Source organism: Martes martes (genome assembly GCF_963455335.1).
Source record: "Martes martes genome assembly, chromosome: 4".
In the NCBI taxonomy this organism is placed as follows: domain Eukaryota; kingdom Metazoa; phylum Chordata; class Mammalia; order Carnivora; family Mustelidae; genus Martes; species Martes martes.
Genome location: NC_137891.1, coordinates 190,475,743 through 190,503,281, shown reverse-complemented (window position 1 = coordinate 190,503,281; position 27,539 = coordinate 190,475,743). Strand labels below are relative to the sequence as shown.

At 52.1% G+C, this 27,539-nt stretch overlaps 1 protein-coding gene across 2 annotated transcripts in view; it reads right to left on the bottom strand.

The window, feature by feature from the left end:
- Positions 1-621: 621 nt before the first annotated feature.
- Positions 622-27,539, bottom strand: part of GNB1 (G protein subunit beta 1) — an 89,504-nt gene continuing 62,586 nt past the window's right edge. For both annotated transcript variants that reach the window (XM_080803152.1, XM_080803153.1), the window contains exons 3-11: positions 24,918-24,956; positions 23,069-23,175; positions 18,066-18,129; positions 16,973-17,135; positions 5,703-5,769; positions 4,141-4,342; positions 3,087-3,303; positions 1,136-1,248; positions 622-922 (exon numbers count right to left, since the gene is read on the bottom strand). In XM_080803152.1, the coding sequence (XP_080659278.1) occupies positions 1,142-1,248; positions 3,087-3,303; positions 4,141-4,342; positions 5,703-5,769; positions 16,973-17,135; positions 18,066-18,129; positions 23,069-23,175; positions 24,918-24,956 (966 nt within the window). In that variant the 3' untranslated portion in view covers positions 622-922; positions 1,136-1,141. The remainder of the gene's footprint in view (positions 923-1,135; positions 1,249-3,086; positions 3,304-4,140; positions 4,343-5,702; positions 5,770-16,972; positions 17,136-18,065; positions 18,130-23,068; positions 23,176-24,917; positions 24,957-27,539) is intronic.

The window sequence follows — 27,539 nt, the reverse complement described above, 5'->3', positions numbered from 1 at the left end:
AAAACATTGATTTGTACATGGTTTCATACACAAATAATTGACTGACTATCCAAGCACAGGACGGGCGCCTCTCTGGAAAACAGAGGTTCCTGACGGCTGGGGGGCGGGGCACAGGGTAGTGTCGGGCTCTCCTTACCAACTTCCCTCTGACTTCACAAGGAAACCCAAGGTGAGATTAAGAACTGAACTGAGAAGGCAGGAGGATGGGTGGAGGGCGGGGGGCCAGAAGGTGCCTGATCACGCATTCAAGACCACCCGCAGCGTGTGCTTGGTTCCTTTCCTCATTAGCATCTTCCTTTCTAAGCCGTGTTTGTGCGTAACAATTATGTGACACGAGACAAAAACTAAAAAGTGAGGGACTCAATTTACATCATTAACAACTTCAGAGAGGCTGCACCACACCCTCTTCCTCTGTGTAACTACCGGACGTAAAGGAATCTATTTTAAAAAGGAAACATGAATGTTTGCAAAATCCTGTTAACGAACACAACCTGAAATTTAGAACCAATTACAAGATAAAATCCTCAACTTGTTTTGCAGGAACAGCACAAAACAGGGTCACTGACCTAAAATTCAAATGAACTAGTGAAAAGGTGTGTCTGCCTCGCAATTACACTCAGGTTTACCTTCTGGTTAGCACGTTTATTATAGTATTTCCTTTTAAATTCATTTGAGACAAAAAAGAAAACAAAGACAATGGTCCCGGGAGGAATGCACAATTTGTTTTGAGTTTACAGCACAGAGATTCTTCTCTTCGTGGGAATTGTGCTCTTGGTTTCAGCAATAAGTGAAGGAAAAGGTCTTGCCCTTTTGAAGTTCTGAGGGGGGAAGGGCGTCCACGTTAGTAGGGGTGGATTGGAAATGCTATCACTGTCACGCTTCAAGGTTGGAATGATCTTCCAGTCGCCACGACGTCTGCCTGCTGTTTTGAAACAGTTTAAAGAAACGTAAAAAGACAACAGGTGAAGCCAGAGCCACCGTTCTTCCTACTGGCCCCGCCCCCAGGGCTCCCGGCGCTCACCTCCCCACAGTCCCGGGTCAGCTCCCCGTAGGGAGCCCCCGCAGCCGCTAACGCCCCCGTGCTGTGAGGGGCATGCAGGGGCGTGCGGGGAGGGCGCCTGGGCCGTCCTGTTACCTGTCGTTAGTTCCAGATCTTGAGGAAGCTATCCCAGGACCCCGTCGCCACGGCCATCCCGTCGTCAGTCACCCCCAGGCAGCTGACGCGGTTGTCGTGCCCGGCCAAGACACCTGAGAGCAGAGGACAGACAGCCAGTCACCCGGGACCCAGAGGCGCCCCAGGGGCAGCGGCAGCGACGTGGTGATGCGACACAGGGCTGGGTGGCGGGACCTCGAGGGACCCCTGGGCCCTGAGGCCCAGCCCCTGCAACGCCCCCATGGCAGGAAAGGACACCGCCAGGAGGAGAAGCCGCGCTCCTCCAGGGCGAGTACAGCTCAGCGCGCCCAGTGACCCTCGTCGCACAGGCGCCTCCGGCCGGGGTGGGGGAAGAAGCCCCAGCGGAGTGCACGGAAGCGCCGGGTGCCAAGTCTGCTCCGAAGAGCAAGAGCGCGACGACAAGGAGCAGACCCGGTAACAAGGGCACAAAACAGCGGAGAACTCAGGGCCGCTTGCACCAGCTCCTGAGTGTACACACGATGGTGAGAACCTTAAATAAGGGGCGCCCGGGGGGCTCGTCGGTGGGGCGTCTGACTCCTGATTTCTGCTCCACTCACGAGCGCAGGGTCGGGAGACTGACCCCGACGCCGACGCCGGGATCCCCGCTCAGTGTGCGGTCTGCCTGCTTCTCTCTCCCTCTGCCCCTCCCACTAGTGCACTCTCACTCTCTCTCGAAAATAAGTACATCTTTCAGCAAAAGCAAATCCAACCAACTCAATCTCAGGGCAACTGCGACCCAAGAGTGTAAGGCTGGGGGCTGTTGCTCATTGTAACCCCTGAAGCCTAGCGCAGGGCACAAGGCTCAGAGGGCTGGGGACAGACACAGGAAGGGGAAGGCCAACGGAAGGTCACACGGCGACCCCACGCTGAACCCACAGTGAGACAGGCCTCCCGGCGGCTGATTTCAGAGAACCCTTGTCCGCTTCCTACAGTCCCTAGTGTCCCAACTGCGTGAACAGCCTTGCCGGACGGAGCAGTGTTCTCTGCCACGGCGCCGTGACCAGGTAACGGCTGGGGCAGAGGCGGCGGGAGCGAGCAGGCCGGGCAGGAGGGGAGCTCAGCCCAGGGCGGGAAAAGATCCATCGGAAACTGGGAGGTCACATAAGAACCCCAGGAGACCCCGAGTCATGCTCCGTTCCTCCCCCGCCAAGATACAGAGTTGAAAGACTCAACGTATCGATTCAACGGAGTTGCCTCACTGTCCATGTTTAATACAGAAAGTTTCTCATCTTCTGTGCAATTGTATTTTATTATTATTTTTTAAGATTTTATTCTTGGGGCCCCTGGGTGGCTCAGTCAGTTAAGCGTCTGACTGTTGGTTTCGGCTCAGGTCATGATCTCAGGGTGGTGAGACTGAGCTCTGTGTCCACCTCCACACTCAGCGGTAAGTCCACTTCTCCCTGTCCCTCCCCCTGCTCGTGCTCTCTCTAAAATAAAAACATAAATCTTAAAAGGAAATAATTCATACGCACACACACACACATACATGTTTCATTTTTAAGCAATCTCTACACCCTGTGTGGGGCTTGAACGAACAACCCCAAGATCAAGAGTTGCACGCATCACTGAGTGAGCCAGCCAGACGCCCCCGGACAAGCTGAATTTTCACGCACTTGACAACCACACACTCGCCTTTGATGTGTGAACTTCAGACTTTATACTTCACTGGGCACACTGGGCCAAGCCTGTGCTCCACACTCAGCTGACACACTCAGCCCGAGCACGGACGCCCTGGCCTGTCCCCCAGCCCTCCATCGGGCCATGCCACGAGGTGGGCAGGCACACCCAGGCACGTGTTTCTTAGCAGCACGACCGGCACAGAGCTAAACGTTCCAGCCTCAGTGCATCACGTCCATCCTCGAAGGTGCTACCCGAGCCCCAGGAGGCCCAGGAGGGCCCAGTGAGCACCTACCTGCCCTGTCGGCCTTGAGTGCATCCCACACGTTGCAGTTGAAGTCATCGTACCCCGCGAGGAGGAGGCGGCCGCTCTTGGAGAAAGACACCGAGGTGATCCCGCAGATGATGTTGTCATGGGAGTAAGTCATGAGCTCCTGGTCCGCACGAAGGTCGAACAGCCTGCAGGTGGCGTCATCCGAGCCAGTGGCAAATGCGTTGCCGTTTGGAAAGAACTAGAAAGCAAGTGAAGAGAGGGTGCAAATACACAAAGAGAAGTCCTGGAAACAGGACTGCCCGACAGCAGGGCTCCTGCTGGCACGGGAGGGCAAGGTCAGCAGGGGCTGGGCTCTGGCCGACACGGCGGGTCGGAGCGGCAGCCGCCTGGGCACCTGGACGTGAGGACTGGGGCAGACGCAGCCGCTGTCTTCCCCAGACTGGACTACACGTCACGATTAACTATTTCCCAGGGGATCAGGAAGAGCATGGTCACCCCTGAGGGCCACCAGCAGCCAGACTAGCCTTGTGGAGAAGGGACCCCGAGCCCCAACCAACCAGATCCCAACCTTCACATCTTCTCGCAAGAGCCCCTCACATCAGGGTGACGTGGTGAAGAGAAGGCCCCTTTCGTGGGCTGTGCCCCAACCTCAGGGAGGGGCCGAGGGTGCAAGGTTCCTACTCAAAGCTCAGCTTCTGCCTCCTGCTCCTAAGAGGCTGTGCTGACTGGGCCGGCTACTGCCTCATTTGCCCCCGCAGCTAGAGGGAAGCCAGGGTACCAATCGCTGCCTTGCCCCGGGGCTGGGAGCAGGTCCCTGCACACAACAGGCCCAACCCCAGTGTCTGTGGGGTGAACGGTGGCACAGAATTTGCTGGTGTCATGAGGACAGAACGCATCCCACCTAAGTCTTCTATAGGGAACTTTTTGTAAAATAGGTTAGAGGTGCATACAAAACACAGGACCTCTAACCCTGAACACATTTAAGAACTTGATGTGTTCTGCAGCATACAAGAAGTCATCTAACTTGCTAATGGCTTGCAAAGACCCCCGACCCACGGCTTCACCCCCTACTCACACAGATGGCATTGATGTCAGACTCATGGCCGGTGAAAGTTTGCCGGCACATCCCTTCTCGCACATCCCAGAGTTTGGCTGAAGCGTCACAAGCACCAGAGACAAACAGTCTGGTGTCAGGAGCGAGGGAAAGGCTCATAACATCCCCAGTGTGTCCAGTGAACGTGGTCGTCTGCTGGCCGGTCTCGATGTCCCACAGAGCACTGTAGCACGGACACACGACAAGCAGTCACCTCACTCTGTCAGATAACCAGTCATGTGACAAACTGTCCCCCAGACCATCTAGGACCACAGCAGACCTCTGCGCTTTTTCTCCCGACAAAATCTAAATTCTGTCATGTGACTGTGTGGAAGGGAAACAAAGCCACAAACGGGACGGTGCTCACGAGCAGCCCTGCGTCTGGTGCCTACTGGCATCTGCCAAGCAGCTCTGGACGGGGTGTACAGTGCCACGCAGACAGAGCCATGAGGGTGGCATGTGCCATTTTCTGTGCTACGGACTCTAGGAAGCGTCCCCACCGAACACCGCTCAGTCTGTGCCAGCCTGCCGGGACATCCGGCTCAGACGCAAACCCACTCACATCGTTCACACCTACACTGTGTGGGGTTCCTTGCCCGGGGCCTGAGGGACTACAGGGAGGAAACACAATGTGCCCAGGACCCTGAAAAACACTTATTCGTAAATGATAAAGCTTTAAAAATTATCTTCTAATAAAGAAATTCTTCCCAAAATTGACAATCCAGATTACACCTCTTTTGTGAACTTTCAAAGTTTATACAAAAAGGACACCTTGAAGACGAGGACAAGCTGGATCTGGGAGTCAGGCCCCAGCACAGGGCATGCGACTCCATCACGTCTTAAAGACCAGAAAAGCCCCCAGGAGAGTTTCAGTCTAAAACAACTCCTAAAATCCCTGTCTGAACCAAACCAAACGATGTTAACAACCCTTAAGGCGAACCTCCAGCCTCAGCAGACGGCTTACTCTTTTCAACAGGAAACGATTAAAAATGTGATCTGCACCCAAAACAAACCAACAAGCAGACCAACCAACCTATCTGGCCACTTACACTGTGCGTCCCGGTGCCGCAAATGGAGACGTTCTAGAGATTCTCTAACTGGGGCTTCTGACTCTAGACAAGGGAACAGCTCGGACTCGGGCAAGTCTGCACAGTCCACCTGCCATCGCGCCCCTGCACGCCCTGAGCCCCGCCGGGTCCACGCAGCACCGCGTCCCACCGAGAGCACAGGCGAGCACACCCACTCCCCCAGAGTGCTGCCGAGTTTTGGCCGGCCAGGGAGTGTGTGCAAGGGAAAGAAAAACGGGCACTTCTCATGTAGCTGCAGCCTCAACGTCTATGAGTCAGTCCTTCCTTGTTCAAAATTAAACTTGGAGCTTTAAAATCTGTAGAGTACAATCAACTCACTCATCACTCACGTACTTGTGTTTGACGCCTCATGGCCGCTTCAAACTAATAAAAGATGGCCTAATTAACGCCAAGAATCTTATTTCCTACACATCTAAGGCAAGCAGTGGGAGAAAGGTATGGCGCTCAGATGCTTACCAGGTGGTGTCCCCAGAGCTGGTGACGATCTGATTGTCATCCAGGAAACGGCAGCAGGACAGGTAACCTGGAAAATAGACACGGATGAGGACCCCGATCTGCAAGCCCCACCCCGCCCCAACTCTAAGGTCCTGTAAATAGAAAAACACACTGGCAGAACAACTACACCTGGGGGTCCCACGTGGAGGTGAAGACTGCCGCCCTGTCGGCGACACTGGGCCTTGGCGCACAGCACTGCTGGCTCACAGCCCACAGGCCGGGAGGCGTGGGCCCCAGCACAAAGGGGAGGCAGTTAGCTGCCCGCCCCGCACCCTGGTGAACACGGGGCAGATGCAGGAAACACACGCCACCTCCGCTCCTCTGACCCACATGCGGGGACAGAGGTTCCCTCCCCACGCACACACCCACTCATCCCCCAACAACGCACCCCGGCGCCTGGAACACATCCGTGAGCAAAGGGGCGCTCCTTTCCCTCCCGGAGTTCACGCTCCAGGGGCAGAGACGGTGCGCACATGTTAGGGGAAGGGGAGAGGGTGGTCTGCAGAGGACTTCTGAGCCCTCCGGGAAGGCACAGAGCTGGGGTGGGGGTGCCAAGTGGAGCAGTGGATGTGTTTTCTCCAGGACGCTACGGTACGGAGGGTGGCGCAGGAGCGGTCGTGCGCTGCCCGAGCCCCCGCCCTGCCGAGCGTGCGGGCGGCAGAGTTGTGGAGCCGAGACGGGGAGGCTGAGGCTGGGACGCAGGAGACCCCTAGCCGGCCCCTAGCCGGCACCAACGTGTGCTAGGAGGAAAGGGAAACCAGGAAACCGATTCCGCCGTACCTCCGCATTATGATTTCTACTTAATTAGCTCTGTTTACCGCGGGTCACAATTCTGTTCTACTGTAAGGGACCCCAAGAACTAGAAGTGCAGTGCCAACAAATCTGACCCCAGAAGGAGCGCGCCCAGTGGGCTGGCCAGCACGGCGCCAGTGCCGCCCACACCCCAGCTGGCCAGGCGCCAGACGGAAGGGGCAGCAACACTGCCTCTCTTGCAAGGACAGGATGCCCTGCCTCGCTTGCCCAGAAACCCATATTCCCAGTCCACAGCAGAGCCACATACGCCGCTGTGCAAATCAGTGAAATAAAAAACAAAATACACACAAAGAAGAAACCCATAGAAGGGTTTTGATATGGAAAGTATAAGAATACAGGAAAACAAAGTATTTATCTAAGAAATATTGCCAAAATACTTAGCAATGACAACTTCTAAACATTATCTATGTGCCTAGAAAAGGATGTATGGTCAAGCACTTCCCAGAGCCCAGGTCACACCCACCCACAGGGACAACAGGCAGCCCCGGGATGCATCAGTGCCCAGCTAGGTGAGCAGTGGCCTGTGCCGAGAGATCACCTGATACCAAATCCACACTGTGCACCTGACCCGTGGCCCCATCGCTCGGCATGCCCCCAGGTCCTGATTTTGCTTACTGCCGAAGCCCTGGCCCAAGTTTCTCTCCAAGACGAGCATCTGCTTCCGGGCGCATCTGATGCGGCTCTCGCTGGCGCACACACCCCTCCCTTCCAGAAGCCAGCACCGGCATCCACCCCACCCCGCGAGGCACCCAGCGCGCCCTCCACTGATGCTCATGCTGCACCGTCACAACCTCAGCCTGTCTGACTTGGGAGAGCAGGGCAGACAGGGCAGGACAGCCCTGGAGACTCCAGCACCAGCAACGTCTCACGCAGTGCCAGGCAGAACACACCCAGGCCAATGGCCCAAAGAATCATGACCTCCGAGATGGCCTCTGTCCACCTCGTGCATCACGCAGGCTGTGGACACTAAGACCCATCGGGTGAAGAGTCGGGGCAGGGCGGTCCCCCCTCTCCAGGTGCTGAAGGCTTGCAGGCCCGGTTAGGGAGGGCAGCCTTCCGCATTCATTCCCGAACTTGCCAGGGTTGGAGCTTTCAAAATGCATACAAGAATATTACTTTTAACTAAAGTCAGGGCTGCCAGCTCACAGTCTTGTAACTCGTTTCTTGGTCCTCTTCATATTTTGTACATTAAGAGACAAAAAACAGTAACTAGGGGGTGCCTGGGTGGCTCAGTGGGTGAAGCGTCTGCCCTCGGCTCAGGTCATGATCCCGGGGTCCTGGGGTCAAGTCCCACATTGGGCTCCCTGCCCACCGGGGAGCCTGCTTCTCCCTCTCCCCGGTTGTGCTCACTTTCTCTCTCACTCACTCTCTCAAATAAATAAACAAAATCTTTTAAATAAAAATAAAAGGATATTCTTAAAGAAACAAAACAAAAACAAATAACCAGGTAGCTATTTCACGTATATCTGTATCTTTTTAAATACTATGTCTTTATGTCTGTCTCCTTCCAGAAAGAAAAAGGGGGCTCACAAGCAAGCACTGGCCCTCAGTGTTCAGCAGCGCCGTGCTGTGGCCCATCTGGTGCTAATACTGGGTGGTGCCGCCTGCGAGCACGGCGGGCGGCCCCGCGACACCAGCCTCCGGAAGGGCCCGACTGCGCGCCACATACTCAGAGACCAAGACAGCCTCAGAGGAGCCGCTGGGCTGGACACAGTCAGTGGCTTCAAAATGTGGACTCAGGGGCACCTGGGTGGCTCAGGAGGTTAAAGCAGCCGACTCTTAATTTGGGCTCAGGTCCCGATTTCCGGGTGGAGGGCTCTGTGCCAGGTAGGAGTCTGCTTGAGAGTCTCCCGCTGCCCATCCACCCCCCCCCCCCGCCCCGCTCTCACTTTCCTGCACTCTCTCAAAAAAAAAAAAAAAAAAAAAAAGGAACAAGAAAGAAAGAAAGAAAACAGAATGTGGGCTCTGAAATCAGAAATACACAGCTCAGTCCTCAGGAAGCGGCTGAACCGGCACTACGTTCTGTGATGAGCCCCGGTCTCCCCAGTACCTGGGGGTGGTCCCAGAGAACAAGGAACAGAGCTGTGTGTGCACTCCGCGGGTTCTGAAAAGTCGGCGGCAGTTACCACCTCTGCTACTGAAGAATGCATACATGATCTGGGAGGACTGTGTTTGTGCAGACACGTGTGTATTGGTACGTGGACAGGGGGTTACCTCAGGGGAAGACAGCCCCCAGCAGGTGTGTGTGCTTGTGGATATGGGGTCTGCACCAAGTTCGGGGTGTGCTACCCAGGGACCCGCCAATGGCGCTGCTATCTTTTGGGAGCCTACAGAGGGGCTGGGAAAGCACAGCCGTCAAGCACGGGAGCCGAGTCTGGCGGTGCGTGGGCACGAGGGTGTCCCTGTGGCCCTCACAGAGACGACGGAGGACAGTGTCGGGACATGTTGGGGACAGCCTGGGGCAGGGACCAGGCTGCCACAGTCCAGAGACAGGAGGCTTGAAACAGGCAGTGCAGAGAGCAGGCGCCTGGGTCAGGGACCAGGGAGAGATCAGGGAGTGCTGTCAGCCGAGGCCCGGAGGACAGAGGCAGGACGTCCTGACAGAGCATGTTGTCTGGCTGGAAATCTGTTGCTCGAGAAGCAAATACACTTACTTCTGCACTGGAAAAGCTACTGACCCAGAGAGCAAAACCGAGTACTAATGTGGGTAGAAGAGTGACTTGTGTGGCTCCCCCAAGACCAAAGGCCCAATGAAGGTAACTTATCCCAAGAAAATGGCTATGAGCTTGAGGGGTCATTCAGCCACGAGAACGTTCTCGCCACCGACAAACGGGAAACCCGCCAGACACGCAACACAGGAACACATCAGCAGGCAACGGAGCTTTCTCAACTCTTCTTTTTCTTTTTTAAGATTTTATTTATTTATTTGACAGAGAGAGAGAGAGATCACAAGTAGGCAGAGAGGCAGGCAGAGACAGAGGGGGAAGCAGGCTCCCCGCTGAGCAGAGAGCCAGATGCGGGGCTCGATCCCAGGACCCTGAGACCATGACCCGAGCCGAAGGCAGAGGCTTCACCCACGGAGCCACGCAGGCGCCCTGCGACTCTCTCGACTCTTTTGAAACATCACAGTTCTGGGTGAGATTACAGGTTAAAAACACAAAGGAAGAGCAGTTAAAGTTATCTCCCCAAATTTCCCCAGTGAGCACGTGGTGCTGGTTGAGGCCAGCCCACCCCTGGAGAGCACCAGGGCGGGCACCATGGCTGAGTCGAACCTGGAGGCGGAGACGGGGCCCCACCACGGGCGCGCACCAGGCAGGGGCTCGTGCAGCGTCTGCGGCAGCTTCTGCTCTGGGAGGGAGCGCCTTCCAGCTCCAAGCTAGAGGGAAAACCACCTGCCTCCCTCTGCGGTGTGCGCAGCAGCCGAGAGCAGAGACCGAGCACGCTGCTTGAGGAGTTTGGTAAAAAGGAAAAAAAGACACGACAAAGTAACTCAAAGATGTGAGAGTGAGGAAATGCCAAAGAAGGGTTTTATTAAGAGTCAGAAGAGCTTGGGGGTGCCTGGGTTGCTCAGTCATCAAGGGTTTGACTGATTTGGGCTCACGTCGAGATCTCTGGGTTGTGGGATCGAGCCCCGCATTGGGCTCTGTGCTGGACACGGAGCTTGCCTCTCTCCCTCCTTCTCTTAAATAAGTATGTAAGTAAGTCAGAGTTAAGAGAGTTTACAGTACCCAAAGAGAGACAAATTTATAAAGTGTTAATGGCAGCAAATGGAATTAGACAAAAACACAAGCCGACTAGAAACGGCTTCAGACGCATTCACAAGGCTGTGTGTCCTCGTCCCCTCAGAGCTTGGGGTTTTGGGCAGTTTGCCATCATCCTTCCAGGAGGGTGTGAGGTCTGGATCTAGGCAGTCCGTCCAGGAGGCTGGGTGGGTGGGTGTGGAACCTAGTGTGGCCAATGGTGGGCACAGACAGGACCTACGGCCACCCTAGAAAAAGAGGTTCTTTCTCTGCTGGGGCTGCTAAGCGGGCCAGATGGAAAGGAGGCCAAGGGAGCCATCCAGAGGGAAGCCAAGGGGCAAGCACTGAACAGACGGCACCATGAGCCCTGCACCCACCCCACCAGGCGTCAGGCAGCGCGACCCCCCAGGAACGGTCCATGAGATTACTTAGTGGGCAGCGGGACCGGACTGTGACACACACCCCCAAAGCCTAAAGCCCAAAACACGTCACATTTAACTACCTGCCAATGACGACGGTGCCAACAAGCAGCCCGGTGGTAACCCCGGAGCAGAGTGACGATGTCGCCCACATCCGAGTTTGCTGGCGCGCGCCAGAGAAACGAGTCATTAGTACAGAGCGGGTCTGGTCACTGCACTCTCACGTGGATGTAAAACATTCAGCCTCAGATTATATGAACAAACCATCCCTATAAAACACAGTTTTAGCCACCACCCCCGGTTTGGCCGGAATGCTGGGTCGCCACAGACAACATACCATGTTGTACCCAGAAAATTTCTGGCTAAACTCCTGATCAAAATGTTTATGCCTCTGGTGTCAGGAAGGGCACTGTGTCCACCCTGCAATGACATGTTGGGGAAGGAAGGGACCTCTGAAAGCAGGTGTCCCTTCTCTCCTCACTGGCACGCAGGACCGGCTCAGAGAACGGTCTGCAACGCCAGGCCCGACACTCCGTCTGCTGTGAGTCTTCAGGGGGCTCCTCCCTCCCGAACATGACGGTTTCCACCAAACAGCACCTGGACAGCTGTACTCTGTATGTCATACGTTCACACTAACGATAATGTATGTCTCCTCTCCATCACTGGGACCTCAGCCCACCACCGCTCCCAGAGGCGTCCTTGGCTCTGTAAGACAGAGCACCGTCAAGTGCTCCTCTCTAAAGTGCGGGCGGAGAGCTTCCAAACCCTGGGTAGCTGACTCTATGGAAAGAAGCTTCTGTAGCTCCACGTGGACCCTCATACGGCATGGAAAACAACAGCAGGCCACAAATGATTACAAAGAGCCTTAATTCCCGAGGCGGAGTGCACAATTCCCATCCTGGGCCTCAGACGCGACTACGAAGGATTCAGTACGCCTGCTGGTAACAGCACTCACAGGAGTACTTTCTAACATTCTTTTTTTTTTTTTTTTTAAATATTTTATTTATTTATTTAACAGAGAGAGAGATCACAAGTAGGCAGAGAGGCAGGCAGAGACAGAGGGGGAAGCAGGCTCCCCGCTGAGCAGAGAGCCGGATGTGGGGCTCGATCCCAGGACCCTGAGACCATGACCTGAGCCGAAGGCAGCAGCTTACCCCACTGAGCCACCCAGGCGCCCACTTTCTAAGATTCTACAAGAAAATGTCCCCACCACGGCTTAACAAAGAGTTCTCAACCCGATGCTCAGGCCAGAGAGAGGCATCGTAAGTGACGGACGGACGCCCAGGTCTGAGACGAGACAAAGACCACAAACCCTCCGATGTGCTGAACCCACTAACAGTTCACACCTGTACCCTCGGACTAAAACAAGATTATTTTAAGCTTATCAGATTTCAACCTTTATTGACTTGAAGATGAAAATTATGTATCATGTCTGAAGAAGATAATACATATACTTTTTTTTAAATAAAGATTTTATTTATTTATTTGACAGAGAGAGAGATCACAAGTAGCCAGAGAGACAGGCAGAGGGAGAGGGGGGAAGCAGGCTCCCTGCCGAGCAGAGAGCCTGATGCGGGGCTCGATCCCAGGACCCTGAGATCATGACCTGAGCTGAAGGCAGAGGCTTAACCCACTGAGCCGGGACCCACCCACGCTCCCCAGTAATACATATTCTTTTTTTTTTTTTTTAAAGATTTTATTTATTTATTTGACAGAGATCACAAGTAGGCAGAGAGGCAAGCAGAGGGAGAGGGAGAAGCGGGCTCCCTGCTGAGCAGAGAGCCCGATGCGGGGCTCGATCCCAGGACCCTGGAATCATGACCTGAGCCGAAGGCAGAGGCTTTAACCCACTGAGCCACCCAGGCGCCCCAGTAATACATATTCTTAAGAGGCCAAATGTTTTTAAGGAACCACTCAACTCCCAGAAAGTCAAATTTCGTGACATAGGAAGAAAACAAAAATTGCAAAATATTTCCTCTAAGCCTCATATATTCCTTTTTTTGACAAGTGCAGCGTTAAAAACTTTAAAGCCTTAATTAAAAATGGAAGTCAATATACTGAATCTGGGATAAATCAGGGACTGATAAACATTAAGAACATATGTTTTTTCTGTGTTGGAAGCTCACCAGTGCGAGAAACAAAGTGGTTTATGAGGTGTGCTCCCTGGACAGAATCACGCAGCTCACGAGAACCGTGCAGAGCGCCTACCCCGGCCTCCGGCTGTGGGGCAGCAGTTTCCATCCAGAGGAGCACCTTTCCCACAGAAAACAACCAGGAGCTCTGGGCAAATATAAAACAAACAGGGTTGCCTGGCCGGCTCTTAATCTCAGGGTCATGAGTTCAAGCCCCACAGTGGGTGTGGAGACTGCTTAAAAATAAAACCTTTGAAACAAATAAAGAAGCATCTTAAAGGTGCAGGAAGCAAGGGCAGACCGCAAGGAGGCGAGCCTACACTTGGGAAAGAAGAAAGGCACGTAGTGTGTTTTTGTGGCCGGTCCCATCTCACGCCACACGGGTAAGATCCCTGCCCGACCTTCTCGATTAGGCAGCAGGCAGATGTGCAGACAACCATGGTCGGAAAGGGAAAGGAGAAAGCCTAGAAGGGGAAAGCCGCAGAGCGGGAGGCCTCAACCTCGCACCTAAGGGCCAGAGCTCACACGGGAACCCCACGGGCGAAGAGCGGGCTCCGCGAGGCCCGGCTGACGGGGAAAGGACAGACAAGGTTTCTGTGGCTGCCTGACAGTGCGCAGCACGGGTTTGCCAGAACACAAGAGTGCAGCCTCAACAGCGTGACACGTCCCCACGGCCGGGGAAGTGTTCAAAATTCCTAATCGTACTAATAGGAAAGTGTCAGCCGTACTGAAGATGAAGAGGAAAGAGCCACCGAGATCGACCCCAAGAGGACTCGCTGTTGAAACGGCAGGTGACGGCTCTGAGGACGGCTCTCGGAACCATGAAGGATACCAAAAATACACGAAATAAATAAAAAGACAGGAAATCTCAGCAGAAGAATAGTAACGGTATTTTTTAAAAAGCAAACAAAAATTCTACAATCTGAAAACAGAACGTCTGACGTATCGGGCTGCTGGGTGGTCAGAACCCTGAAGGTGACAGCGAGGGCGGACTGCAGAAGGGGGAGGCTGCCAAAAACAGAAGAGAGCCCCAGGAGCCCACAGAACCATACGAAAACCCACACACTGAAGTGCAAAAGGAGAGGGGACTACAGAACAGAAAATGTTTCTGAGGACTGGCCGAAAGTGTCCCTAATTTAGTAAAAGACAAAGCTTTACAAAGTCAAGATGCTGGGGCGCCTGGGTGGCTCCGTCGTTAAGCATCTGCCTTGGGCTCAGGTCATGGTCTCAGGGTCCTGGGACTGAGCCCTGCCTCAGGCTCCCTGCTCAGTGGGGAGCCTGCTTCTCCCTCTCCCATTCCCCCTGCTTGTATTTCCTTTCTCGCTATGTCTCTCTCTGGCAAATAAACAAATAAAATCTTAAAAAACAACAACAAAACTGAAGCGAACTCATCAAGCTGAAGAGAATGCAGAAGAAAGCCCTCACCCTCGGAAAGGCAGGAGGAGTGCCAGAGATGGTCAACACTGGGGTCAAAGGGCAACTCGAGCTTCCCCAAACGGCCAAGAATGTTTGTAGGGAAAGGCAGAACCACAGATGGCGGGGGCATATAGAGCGATAGCTCTGAAAACATGACAAAGGAGGACGAAGGCAGAGAGCGCCTGGGCGGCTCCGTCGTTGAGCGTCTGACTCTGATTTCAGCTCAGGTCAGGGCCTCAGAGTCCTGAGAATGGGTCCCTGCCCCCGCCAGGCTCCCAGCTGGGTGTGGAGTCTGCTTGAGATTCTCACTCTCCCTCTGCACACCCATTTGTACTTTCTCTCTCTTAAAAAAAAAAAAGATGAAGGGGATTAAATGGAACTTTATGGCTGCAAGGCTCTTGTATTTTTTTTTTAAAGATTTTATTTATTTATTTGACAGAGAGAGATCACAAGTAGGCAGAGAGGCAGCAGAGAGAGTGAGAGGGAAGCAGGCTCCCCGCTGAGCAGAGAGCCCGATGCGGGACTCGATCCCAAGACCCTGAGATCATGACCCGAGCCGAAGGCAGTGGCCCAACCCACTGAGCCACCCAGGCGCCCCAAGGCTCTTGTATTTTATATGAACTGATGCAGTATGAACTCTGGACCATGAAACGTTATGAATGTACATCGTAATCCCTACATAAACCACTAAAAATTAGTGCAAAGAGGAAACCAATCGGCCATCAAATAAACTCCACAAACTCAGCTTAGTGTGCTAACCCAAAAGGCAGGAAGGCAAAGCAAGCGGCGCGGCAGAGCCGAGGCCAACGGTATGCGTGCTACGTGACACCCGCTCCAGGAAACAGGAGTGAAGCCGCACCACTGGAAAGGCAGAGGCCTTTAGAACGGATAAAAGACGTGACCCCACTAGAGGCTGCCTATAATGGACCCTACTTATAAAGATACAGCCAAGCTGAAAGAAAATGGACGGAAAAAAACACATGGAAACAAAAGAAATTGGGAGCGACTCTGCGGGTATCAGCTAAGTACACTTACGACAAAGAGTGTTCTGAGAGAAAAGGGGACATTACATCATGACAAGAGGATCGATTCGTCAGGAAGACATGACACACATAAATGCATGTACTTCTACTAAAAGCTCAGAACACACAAAGCAAAAACTGCCAGAATTAAAGGGAGAAAGTCCATAGTCAGGGCCCTTAACATCCGCTCCCAGCAGCTCACAGAGAGAAAGACACGAGAGACTTGAACAGGATCAAAAGTCTGGCTCGAATAAGCACACAGAGAACAGGGCCCGGCACCTGCAAAACAGACCAGTTTTCGAGTGTCTGCGGCCTGCTCACCCTGACCCTCTCTGTTCCTCTAAAAACAAGTCCCAACAAACAGAAGAGAACTGAAATGACACAGGGTTTGTTTTCCGAACATAACGGAATTTAATTATAAATCCGTAATAAGCTGTGCAAGGAAACTTCAGGTACTTGAAAATTAAACATCAAACTTGTAAGGAACATACGAACCAAAGAAGTAATCAAAAGGATAGTAAAAATACTTCAAGCTGAATGATAATAGAGTTAAAGCCCTGTTTAGAGAGAAATTTATAGCTTTAAGTGGTTCTCTTTGAAAAAGAAAGGTCTAAGGTTCCACCTTAAGAAGCCAGAAAGTTAAGAAGGGAGCAATCCCAGCCAAGCAGAGAGCAGGAGATAATGTAGGAGGTAGGACGGTCGTGAATGGAAGATAGGGCCCCCATCCCAAGATAGGGCCCCCATCCCGTCTAACTCTGCTGCTTGCCAGAGGGGAGGCTGGACGGGGATGGAGGAAACAAAGGGGATTGAAGTGCACTTATTGCGATGAGCCCTGAGCGATGTGTGCAGGTGTTAAATAACTGTACTGTACCCCTGAGGCTAACAGAACGCTCTTGCCAGTTATACATTAATAAAGACAAACAAAAAGTCACAAAAATTAAAAAAAAAAAAGGACCACAGACGTACTCTTGTTCGGCTGAACAAGGCTTCACTGGAGTCAGAGGAATGTCAGCCCTGCTGACAACCACCTCTCTGGCTTTGTGTGCTGTGGTGGGCCTAGCGGGGAGTGACTATGAGAACTGAGCAGTTACACAAGTAAGATATGAGGACGAGGCTTCCTTCTTCGGAAACACTATGCTGTTTGTTCTGAAAACAAGCGTCACAGGTAAACTAAACTCGGACAGTAATTTACCACCTAACCCTTAAAGCCAGCTGCGTTCACAAGAACAGCCCAGATGACTCGATTCTGTGTCCTTTCAGTAGGAGTGCTAGCGGGTATGAAGTGGCTAAAGGGGACCGTGCTGATCTGTCCGTGTACGTATGTGTGTATGCACACGTCTCCATGCGTCACACATGTATGTGTAGATTACGAAACCCTCGTGGAAAGGCACTCGAGATTCAAGACGGCTTACAGGAAACTAAAAGACCGAACTACATTACCATAAAATGAAAAAGGGTGGCTGTGAGGTGTGAAGGCAGTGACCTAAGTACCCGAGATCCTTGCAAACAGGATGCTATGAAGACCTCAACCCAAAGGTTTCTTACCAGTGACAGCATTGTCAGAATGTCTCTGGCCATTATTACAATCAATCCCATTCAATAATCATTGAGAAGAAGCCTATGTCCAAAGCCTGTAACGCACAGCAAGCAAACGTCTCCAGCCCCGAAGTTACCGGTGAGAACACGTACCTGTATGTCCGGCCAGTTCACGGCTCACACGTACATTCCCTTCACGAGTTTTCAGATTGTAAATGGAGCAAATGTTATCCAGGCCACCGCAGGCCACATAGTTCCCAGAAGGGGCATATGCACAGGTCATGACCCATGAGGAGCGCAGAGGGATGGCATGCACCTGACAGAACACAGATGAGGCAGACACTCAAGTTCAAAACATGAACTACGAACGCTAGGGTTCTATTTCTAGTCTTCAACTTCCATTGCAGAGAAGGTGATGCAACAAAACAACAGCCAGAATTACTCTGAAAATAATTTATACTCGTGGCCAGTCAGATGAAGAACTAATTAGAAATCCAGGGCGCCTGGGTGGCTCAGTTGGTGAAGCGTCTGCCTTCGGCTCAGGTCATGATCCTGGCATCCAAGGACTGAGTCCCGCATCAGGCTCCCTGCTCAGCGGGGAGTCGGCTTCTCCCTCTGACCCTCCCCTGTCTTGTGCTTTCTCTCTCTCTCTCTCTAAGAGAGAGCAGGGAGCCCGATACGGGGCTTGATCCCAGGACCTTGGGTTAGGCAGACACTAATGACTGAGCCACCCAAGCGTCCCAAATAAAATCTTTTTTTTTTTTTTTAAGGATTTTATTTATTTATTTGACAGACAGAGATCCCAAGGAGACAGAGAGACAGGCAGAGAGAGAGAGGGGGGAAGCAGGCTCCCCGTTGAGCTAAGAGCCTGTTGCGGGGCTCGATCCCAGGACCCTGAGATCATGACCTGAGCCGAAGGCAGAGGCTTAACCCACTGAGCCACCCAGGTGCCCCTACATTTTTAAATGAAACATAAAATTTCTCAGACTGAGCGAACTCCGGAATGCAGGTCTTTCAGAACCATTAAGGAGGGACATAGCTCCCAGCTGCCCTGTAGTGAGACCATGGGCCACGGCTGGAGACGCCAGCAGCACGGGCTTGCCACGAGATTTGGCGTCACACTGGGAACAGAACTCGCCGTGACTCCCTCCCTGTCCTGTGGGACGTGTTTTTACACAAGTGGGCCGGAGGTCGGACCCATGTCCTCCGGGGTCAGTTGCTCAGGGAGGGGTTCTGCGGTCCTTACCTTGTTGGTGGTGTAGCTATCCCAGATGATCAGTTTGCCGTCCTGTGAGGCACTGACTAGAAGCCTGCAGGGAGAGGGCGGAAGAAAACCGGTCAGTGCCACGGCAGCACGGCAGCAACCCCGAATCACTGAAGGGCAACAGGACAGACCAGTGACTACGAACACACGCTCCGGCGTCACACTTGAGGCAAAGCACACTGACTTATAAAAAAAATTAAAACGGTCTAATTGTTAGTTCAACTTTGAAAGCATGAAAGAAAATGCTCCCCTAAGTAATAGTTCAGATTCAAGACTGCCTGCTTTCAAATGCAGACGAGATCACCAAAGTGACTCTCTGGTGAGCTAAGACAGGTTGATTTCCCTTTTTTCCCTTTTTTCATTTTTAAAGATTTTTATTTATTTGACACAGAGAGAGAGAGTGCGCGAGAGCGAGCGCACAAGCAGGGGGAGTGACAGGCAGAGGGAGAGGGAGAAGCAGGCCCCCCGCCAAGAGAAGAGCCCGATGTGAGACTCGATCCCTGGACCCAGGATCATGACCTGAGCCAAAGGCAGTTACTTAACTGACTGAGCCACCCAGGACCCCAATAGGTTGATTTCTTATAACTGCCTATGTTTGGTTTTTAATTCACTATAAATCAAATTTCAGACAGATCTTTTAGAGCCAACAGTGGCAGAAAATATATAGGATACAACTTTGTGTTCCATTTGACATGCAGAAAGCTTAGATAGTAAAGAATAACCAGCTTTTAGATAGTCCACATTTATGAGACATTTCCCACCAAAAACAAAACAAAACAAAAATCACGAGAATTTCCCAGACTGAGCTAAGTCTGGAATTCAGGTCTCCTAGAAACATCAAGGAGGCACTTAACCTCCCACCTGCTTTGCAAGGAGATGACGAACTACAGGAGAATCGTGTCTTGTCCTGCAGAAGAGACCAGTTAACTGTCATAAATTTGCTTCACGATTATTTTCTTGCTTTGGTTAACTGCTACATTTGGAATCCTGTGTTGAAAAGGTACTCTGTCTGTATTTGCAGAATTAAGACAGGGTACTGCAGAAGGAAAGCATGACTAATGGGCAAAGGGACTGAGCAATTCTGGGAATCACAGCTACTCATAAGATACCCTAAGAACTCTGTCCTCAGAAGGTGGTATTTTCAAGGAATGCCAAGAAGGCTCTATTCATAATGCTGGGTAGACATATGCCACAGTATGGTAAATAATGAGATTAAATCTTTTTCTTTCTTTCTTTTTTTAAGCAGAGCATTCCAGCAACGCCCCCAAGGGTGAGTTCAGATGCCGTACAGATGCCCAGGACACGTGTGCAGGGCCCTGCTTCCGATGGCCCCTCCTACCACAGGAGAGGACAGTGGCGGGGTCAGACCTGGGGAAGAAGGACCAGGTCTCCAGACTCCCCATGGGCCCAACTGCCCCAATGAAGGGGGACAGGTAACCCCCAAGGGTCTTTAGCCCTCTGTACTAGGACGCTCTAGGTACCTGGAAACAGGGTGATGTGGGAACAGGGCTGCATGGGCACCGCCCCAACAGATTTTTTATTTATTTTTCTTTATTTATTTTTTTAAGATTTTATTTATTTATTAGACAGAAAGAGACACAGTAAGAGAGGGAACACAAGCAGGGGGAGTGGGAGAGAAGAAGCAGGCTTCCCGCCGAGCAGGGAGCCCAATGCAGGGCTCCATCCCAGGACCCTGGGATCCTGACCTGAGCCAAAAGCAGACGCTTAATAACTGAGCCAGCCAGGTGCCCCCCAGATTTTTAATTTTAAAGATTTCAATCAAACACAGGTTTTGACCATTTCAGCCAAGAGCATTTTTGACTTAGTGAACTGATCAAACCCGGAGGTAATACTTATTCAAGACACTCTGACAACTGTGATATTTTCCACCAAATTCTACGTTCTGATGCACGAACTTCCTTTACACGGAGTCAACGAGTCTGGCAAGAATCACAACTGTTTCCGCGCCGCACTGCAAGATTCATCCCAGAAGCAAGCTCAGTGCAGGTCTAACCCGATCGCTCTCCCGATGCAGTTTCTTTCCTTTTTTTTTTTTTTTTAATTTTTATTTATTTGACAGGCAGAGATCACAAGTAGGCAGAGAGGCAAGCAGACAGAAAGAGGGTGTAACAGGCTCCCTGCTGAGCAGAGAGCCCAATGTGGGGCTCGATCCCAAGACCCTGGGATCATGACCCAAGCCGAAGGCAGAGGCTTTAACCCACTGAGCCACCCAGGTGCCCCCTGATGTAGTTTCTTAAAGCAAAGCCCTGCACCCAGGTTCAGGAACAAACCTATTAGGCTCGTAAAGCTATTTCCTTCCACGGAACAGAGTAAGGTTCAGTCCGCTGGGCAAGCTCTGGTCGGCCCTTTACATAGGCTTTGATGGAAAATCCAAGCCAACGTAATGAAGCTCGTCCTCCAGGAGGGTCACCCTTAGAAAAGTCTCCTGGTCAGAGAGCTTAGTATTTGCTGACTCGCCCAGGGCTAGAGAAGCGTTAAGCTGTCCGATGATCCCCCAGAAGGTGAGAGAGGACACTTCCCGATCCGAGGCAGGGCGGCTGCTGGAGGGCCGCGATCATCTGGCCCTAGGGCTTCCAGCTGTTGTCAGGTCTGTTACCGGGAGGCGCCGCCCCCCCAGAACAGAGGCCGGGCTGGCACGGAAGCAAGGCTCCAGGGAGCCGAGGACCGAGGCTGAAGAGAGGCTCTCACCAAATGCCTCCGGCCCCCGTCTGCTTGGAGGAGGGAGGGCTCTCAGGCCTAGCTGGGCCAACTGTGTTTGACTCTCAGTTACAACACGAGTTCAGAAGAACTTAGAAAGGGGAGAAAAAGTTTCACTTTTAACTCATGTAACTGAGAGAGACCCTCAAATGTTGTAAAAGGTAAAATTTAAATATAAATGAACATATTCTGTCGATAAACATAAATGTATACGTAATACATGGACACGCACACACGCACAGACCTCTCATTGTGGGCTCTCCTACAGTTCTGAAAAACTAAACGGCTCATCAGCACAACAGTTTGAGAACATCTATAAACTACACAAACACGGTAAGATAAACTGGAAATCATGAATTAGCCTTCAATCATGAAGAACAAATATTCTGGACTTCAAAAAGACAAAAATTTACCTACTCACAAAATATGGCTGTCTAGAAAAAGAGGCGATCTGAAGGGCTCGGAATAGCAGAGAGCCTCCTTAATATGACTTTTTGTTTTCTTTTGTTTGTGATTACAAAATAGGGCCCCACAGAAGGACACTGTGAAACCTAAGTGCAGTTTCAAAGGCAGTTATAAAACACATCCCACCGCCCCACCCAGGAAACAGAACAAGACCACGCGGCAGCCCCACCAGCCTCCCACACGGTCTTTCATGTCACCGCTTCTTCAAGGGGTGACCGGGAACCTGAATTTGGTGCTACTTACTCATGCCTGCTTCTCCTACTTCTAACTCTGAGGCTCTCAAAGCACAGTGTGTCTGAACCAGACAGAACATGAAGCTTGCACACAGTGACTGCGGGAAGCTGGTCTGGTGCCCAGCTTGAGCCCTCCTGCCTCACCTTGAGCTCCAGTCCTCATTCCCACAGCTGCCTGCAGGGTGATCTGGTGCTCCCAGGGACCCTTAGGGAAAGGGATGCGTCACTTCTGCAACTCCCCTAACTATAGCCTGGCTGTTGCAGGAGAGTGAATGGCTTAGGGAGCCTCGACCACGACTGGCTCCGAGGACCAGGCTCCGAGTGCTGGACTCCTGAGTGCCAGGTTCTGAGTACAGCCTGGCTGCAGCGTCTATCAAGTGTCCTATCCCAGAAGGACACTGCTGTTCCTACAGATGGAGGAAATGCCCTGGAGGCCACGTACCATTTGGTTACTGTCTACTTTTGATAACAAATTCCAAGGTGGACTGATTAGCAAGGGCATTTTTCTTGCTTTCCCCTTTCTTAGTCTTTCTGATTATTGCCATCATTAAAATGATTGAAGTTAGCTCTCATTTGCATTTGAAATTGTATGGAACAGTGTACAGAACAAACTAAAGATAGATTCTTTTGTTCTGTAGCTGTTTACACTCTGAAGCAGACAATTTCATGAACAAAGAGAAAACCAAGCAATTCCTCTCTGACACACAAAATAATGCTGCTCGAGGAAAGGTTCTTTGAGAATCGCGCATCAGGTGTCTGGGAGAGCGTGCTGTAGCCACCAAGTCACAAAGCATGCGATTTAATGATTCAGGTGGGAAAGACAGAAGAGACAAACTCTCCAGCAGCCTCTGAAAGACACAGTCCAACAGATTTCACTCTAGTGCTGCTGCAGGAGAGGGGAGGGGAAGGACGGACCCAGGATGCGGTGGAGACGAGTTGCCCAAAGTGGGAAAGTCCAAATAAGGGGCAGAAGTTCAAGTAAAATAAATGAGTGCCCGAGGAGCACTTCCTCGTTGGGATGATAGATAAAAGGGAGGCAGGGCAGCAGCTAAGACACGCACTTCCACAGGTCTCCTGTGGGCTCCAAGAAGATCAGCAGCAAATCTGTGCACAGCACTTAGGGTGTTTTATTCGCTGCTGTAAGGCTCAACACACTGAGACTTCCCCACATGGCGGTTTACAGGTGCGTGATCCCTGAGCCCGGACGCTGAAACCACAAGGTAGGGGCCAAGGAGTTAAGCGGAACAGGCTGCAAAGGCAAGGAGCCCTAGCACAGAGAAGTTGTGTGACCCCCCCCCCCCACCCCGGGTCACACAGGCACGGAACAGTGGAGCTGGGAGAGCCAAGGTCAGGGGCGGGGGTCACAGCTCACACAAACGGGAGGAGGGCACCGAAGCGGCGACAGTGTACCATCAGCCCAGGTGAGTGGAAATGTGCACAGGGAGCGCACACTTGTCTCACTCTGTCTTTACAAGTAACAGCAGATAAGTTCAGGATATTTTTTCCTTAGAAAAACAGAACAACCCTTGAGTGTCTCAAACAGTATGTTTTGCTCCTGCTCCCACACACCTGGAATCCGTGCCCCAATGCATGGCGTAAATTTTGGCCAAGTGCCCCCTCAGCGTTCTCCTGGTGCGCATCTGGATTCTTCCCACTGGGTCGATGTTGTTTGTGATCTTAAAAAATAAAAGTTACAGCAAATTAACAGTCTGTTGTGGAATGACCTCCCCTGAGACGTCCTCCCTCACCCTCCCCGGCAGCCTCACCGCCCTCGTTCTGGCTGTGCTGCTCCCCCTCGGCGCTGTGCCCACACGGCTTCTGCCAGTCACCCGGCAGCTCTCCACGGCGACTGCGGCTGCGGCACCTACCTCTCTTTCACGGTCTGTATGAAGTCCGTCACTACCTGCTCTTCAACACCTGTTCCCCCAACCCCTCTCCCCAGAATGTGCACACACAGCGCTGGTCCACAGGTGCGCTGACACCCCTGGGTGTCCCTCCCCCTCCCCCGCAACTGCTCATCCAGGCCCAGCTCCTCCTGTCCCTCAGTCCTCATAGACGTGCTCTCCTTCCACATTACAGTCCCGTCAGCCCCCGTCACACTGAACACAGGCCCGCGGCTCACACACTGTCCACTGTGACCAGGCTGGGCACTGATGTGGACAACAGTCAGCAGCGACTAGAAATGTTGTTGCTTATGGCACAGAACTGGATGTGCAGACCTGCAGATTCACTCCAACATGTAAAAAACGGACATTAGCGATTCCGCGTTGACAGCTGAACTAAGTGTATCACGAGAAGGTTTTTTGTGTTTTTTAAATGATTTTATTTTTAAGTAATCTCTACTAAAATCTCCAACATGGGGCTCGAACTTACAACCCCGAGATCAGGAACTGCATGTTCTGTCGACTGAGCCAGCCAGGAGCCTCAATGATGGGTTTAAAAAACGTACAGTCCCAAAGTATTTGAAATATATCTGAGAATTCAAATTTAGGAATTCTATGCAGTAGAAGTTTCTCTTTAACTTACTGTTTAACCCCAATGAAAGTGCATCCCCTAAAGCAGCGGGACAAGGTAAAACCTTGAATCATCCTCAGAAGTATGAATGTAATTTTTCTTTCACATTTCTATTTAATTCTTTGGACAAAAACTTTTTTCTTCATGAGGTGAAACTCACCATTTTAAAGTGTACAGTTCCGTGGCACTCAGCACATTCCTACCTCCATGCAACCACCACACCCGCTCCTCCGGTCCCAGCCCGTGCCACCGCCCAGGACACAACGCCTCCGCCTTTCCCCACCCTCCTTCCTAACTCCTGCAAAGCGCTCATAAACTTCGCGCCCCTCGGATCTGTCCATCCCAGACATTTCCTGTCAGTGGGATCCACACCCCGTGACCCTGCACGTCTGCTGCTTTCACTGGGCATCACGTCTGAGGCTCGGCCACGCCGCTAATACACCGTGAAGGCGTCTGTGTGACGGCTACGTGACACTGCGCCGCGGGAGCCCACACCGTGTCATGCACTCGTCCGCTGGCAGGGACTGTCTGGAAGCAGTGGACGGCGCTGCCGTGGAGAACGCGCGTGTGCGTGTACTCGTCCGAGCACCAGTTCCGGGGGGCACCGAGGAGCAGCGCCGCTGGCTCATCATTTATGTGCCCCTTTGGAGGATCTGCCCACCCGGACTTTAGGAAGGCTCATGAGATGCTTATTTATCCCGCCCAGAGAAACCACGACCTCCCGCGCCTTCGGAAGGAAAACGCTTCCAGCAGCGTGTCCGCCCTCACTGGGGAGGAGCGGGAGCCGGAGCCGGAGCCGGAGCCGGAGCCGGAGCCGGAGCCGGGGCACAGCTCGCTCGCCAAGCGCTGGCGGCCCCGAGCAGGGCCCGGGCCAGGCGAGCGGCTCCGTGCACAGGGTTCTTACCTGAGACAGAGTCGCATCCGCACACGCTTTTCTAGCGTCCTAGGAAATAAGAGCGACAAAGGGGAAGTTAGTAGCAACTCACGGGCATTCAGTCCCGGGTCCTCGCGCCCAAGTTCCGGGGCGCTTCTACGGACCGACGGAGGCAAAGGTAGACAGGAGGACGACGGCTTCCTCTCCGCGCCCCACTCCCCGAACGCGGCGTAGCGCCGCCGATGGTCCTGCGCTCTGTGCTCTGGGTTCTACCGACCGGAGCACCAGCGGCCCCCCGTGCATGTGACAACCAGCACAACGCCCCCGGGGCCCCAGAAATGGAGGCTGTGCTGGGAACGCCACACCGGAAGCCAGGCGGCACCGGAGAAACCCCGAGTCGGGCGCTGCCTCCTCTCTTGCCCACCGAGGCTCCCGTGCTTTCCCACAGGCCGGCACGTGTGCCTCGCGGTCCGTCCACGAGCCCAGGAGCCCCGGGGCCCAGAGAAAGACATCCAAAAAGCACTGCACGTCCAGCCTGAAGAACTCTCCCTCCAGATCATGTTAGCGAAGGGCTGTGCTTGCAAGCCAAATGATATCTGCTGCTGAGCTCTATGAGGAAAGGGTCTGGAGTCAAGACAATCCAATTCAGTAAGACTTTCTGGCTGCTGTATGTGCTACCTGCTTTCTTACCTATAAAATGACCTTGTGAAGCAGCAGGTAAGAACTATGAAGGGAAATTCTAAGGCTACCTAAGATGTTTTTATTGTTCCTAAGTGATCAAACTTCCTAGGAAATATAGAAAATAGCCACATATTATGGAGGAAAATGAGACAACAGCTTGAAAGGGGCAAAAATTTGAGTACAAGAGTAATTTCAAAGGAAATGATGACAAATTTCTAATAAGAAAAATGTTTCCATTATGCGGTCATCTGATTATCTGCTTTCGAAATGACAGCTGGCCACATGACAGCATTTACACATACCCGCACCTTCAAGGGGGCAGGGGGTGGGGGACGTGGGTATCCCAGGACACTTTTTTTTTTTTGGAAGATTTATTTTTTTGACAGGGATCGCAAGTAGGCAGAGAGGCAGGCAAAGAGAGAGGGAGGCAGGCTTCCCTCTGAGCAGAGAGCCCGATGTGGGGCTCGATCCCAGGACCCCGGGATCATGACCCAAGCTGAAGGCAGAGGCTTTAACCCACTGAGCCACCCAGGCGCACCCCAGGACACCATTCTTTAAGGGCAAACTACCTCACTGTGAATTACTTCATGAAGCTGGAGGGAATATTTATCAACTGAGAACATGGAAACATACTTAAAGACATTATTGTTATAAACGTGCCAAAGATCTAGATTCCAGATTCAGCTTTAATTATCCTATCAGAAGCCATTCTGCTTAATTAATTCTACTTAATGGATTAAATAATTAAAACACCAAAAATCATGTCATCAAGCATTTCTATGCCAGCGCCTAAATTTGGGGTAAGGAGCAAGCTGAGGGAAGGTCCAGAGTACAAGTCTTTAAATAGGAGATTCTACCTGTCAACTACTGAGTTCAACGTTTATTTCTGAGTATCACTCTTACTGATGTATACATGGCCTTTAGTTATAAAAAAGAATAATGATGGGGCGCCTGGGTGGCTCAGTTGGTTAAGTGTCTGCCTTTGGCTCAGGTCATGCAGGACAGAGACCCGCATTGGGCTCCTTGCTCGGCAGGAGCCTGCTTCTCCCTCTACCTGCCACACCCCCTGCTTGTGCTCTCGCTCTTTCTCTCTCCCTTTCTCTGACAAATAAATAAATAAAAATCTTCATTTGAAAAAAAAAAAAAGAATAATGAGACTTTTGTAAGTGGAAAAAATAAGCCATGGGACTTAAGCAACTTCATCTTGTTTAGTGTACGATGATCAACCTGGACTTTCACACTGTATCGTACAACAGACCGTGGTGATACTACTGGTAAACAGAGGGAAAAGCCATTTTATTTTATTTTATTTTTAAGATGTTATTTACTTATTTGGCAGAGACAGAGATCACAAGTAGGCAGAGAAGCAGGCAGAGAGAGAGGGGGAAGCAGGCTCCCTGCTGAGCAGAGCCCAATGTGGGGCTCAATCCCAGGACCCTGAGACCATGACCTGAGCAGAAGGCAGAGGCTTCATCCACCGAGCCACCCAGGCACCCCCAGAAAAGCCATTTTAAAAACTAAACACAGAGAACTCCAATTCAGTCTTCACTCTAACCTACCAGTGCTTACGTCACTGAGTGCGGCATTTCTCAGAACAAGCAGAAAGAAGTCTTCCAAGGGAAGCAACCTCTGTAACTGCCTCATAAAGACGGAAATGTCCACTAGCTTTCGGATTCATCTCCAACTGCGCGCGCAGGTGAGGACGCGCATAAAGGGTGTATTATTTGGTGCAAGGGCTTTCATGCCAGCTGCGATGAGCAACGCCACTGGGGACAACAGGCCGTCTCTTTTGTCCCCTTAAACCAGAGTACACCCACACCTGTGATCACGCAGTTCCCCACACAGCAAGGTTTCTTCCTACTTGGACCCCAGGGGGAGCACCTGCTTGGCTCAGTCGCTGGACAGTAACCCTGGGGACTGTCACTGCGCGGAGTCTTCTCGCCTGCATGGGTCGGTACAGTCGCTTTGTGA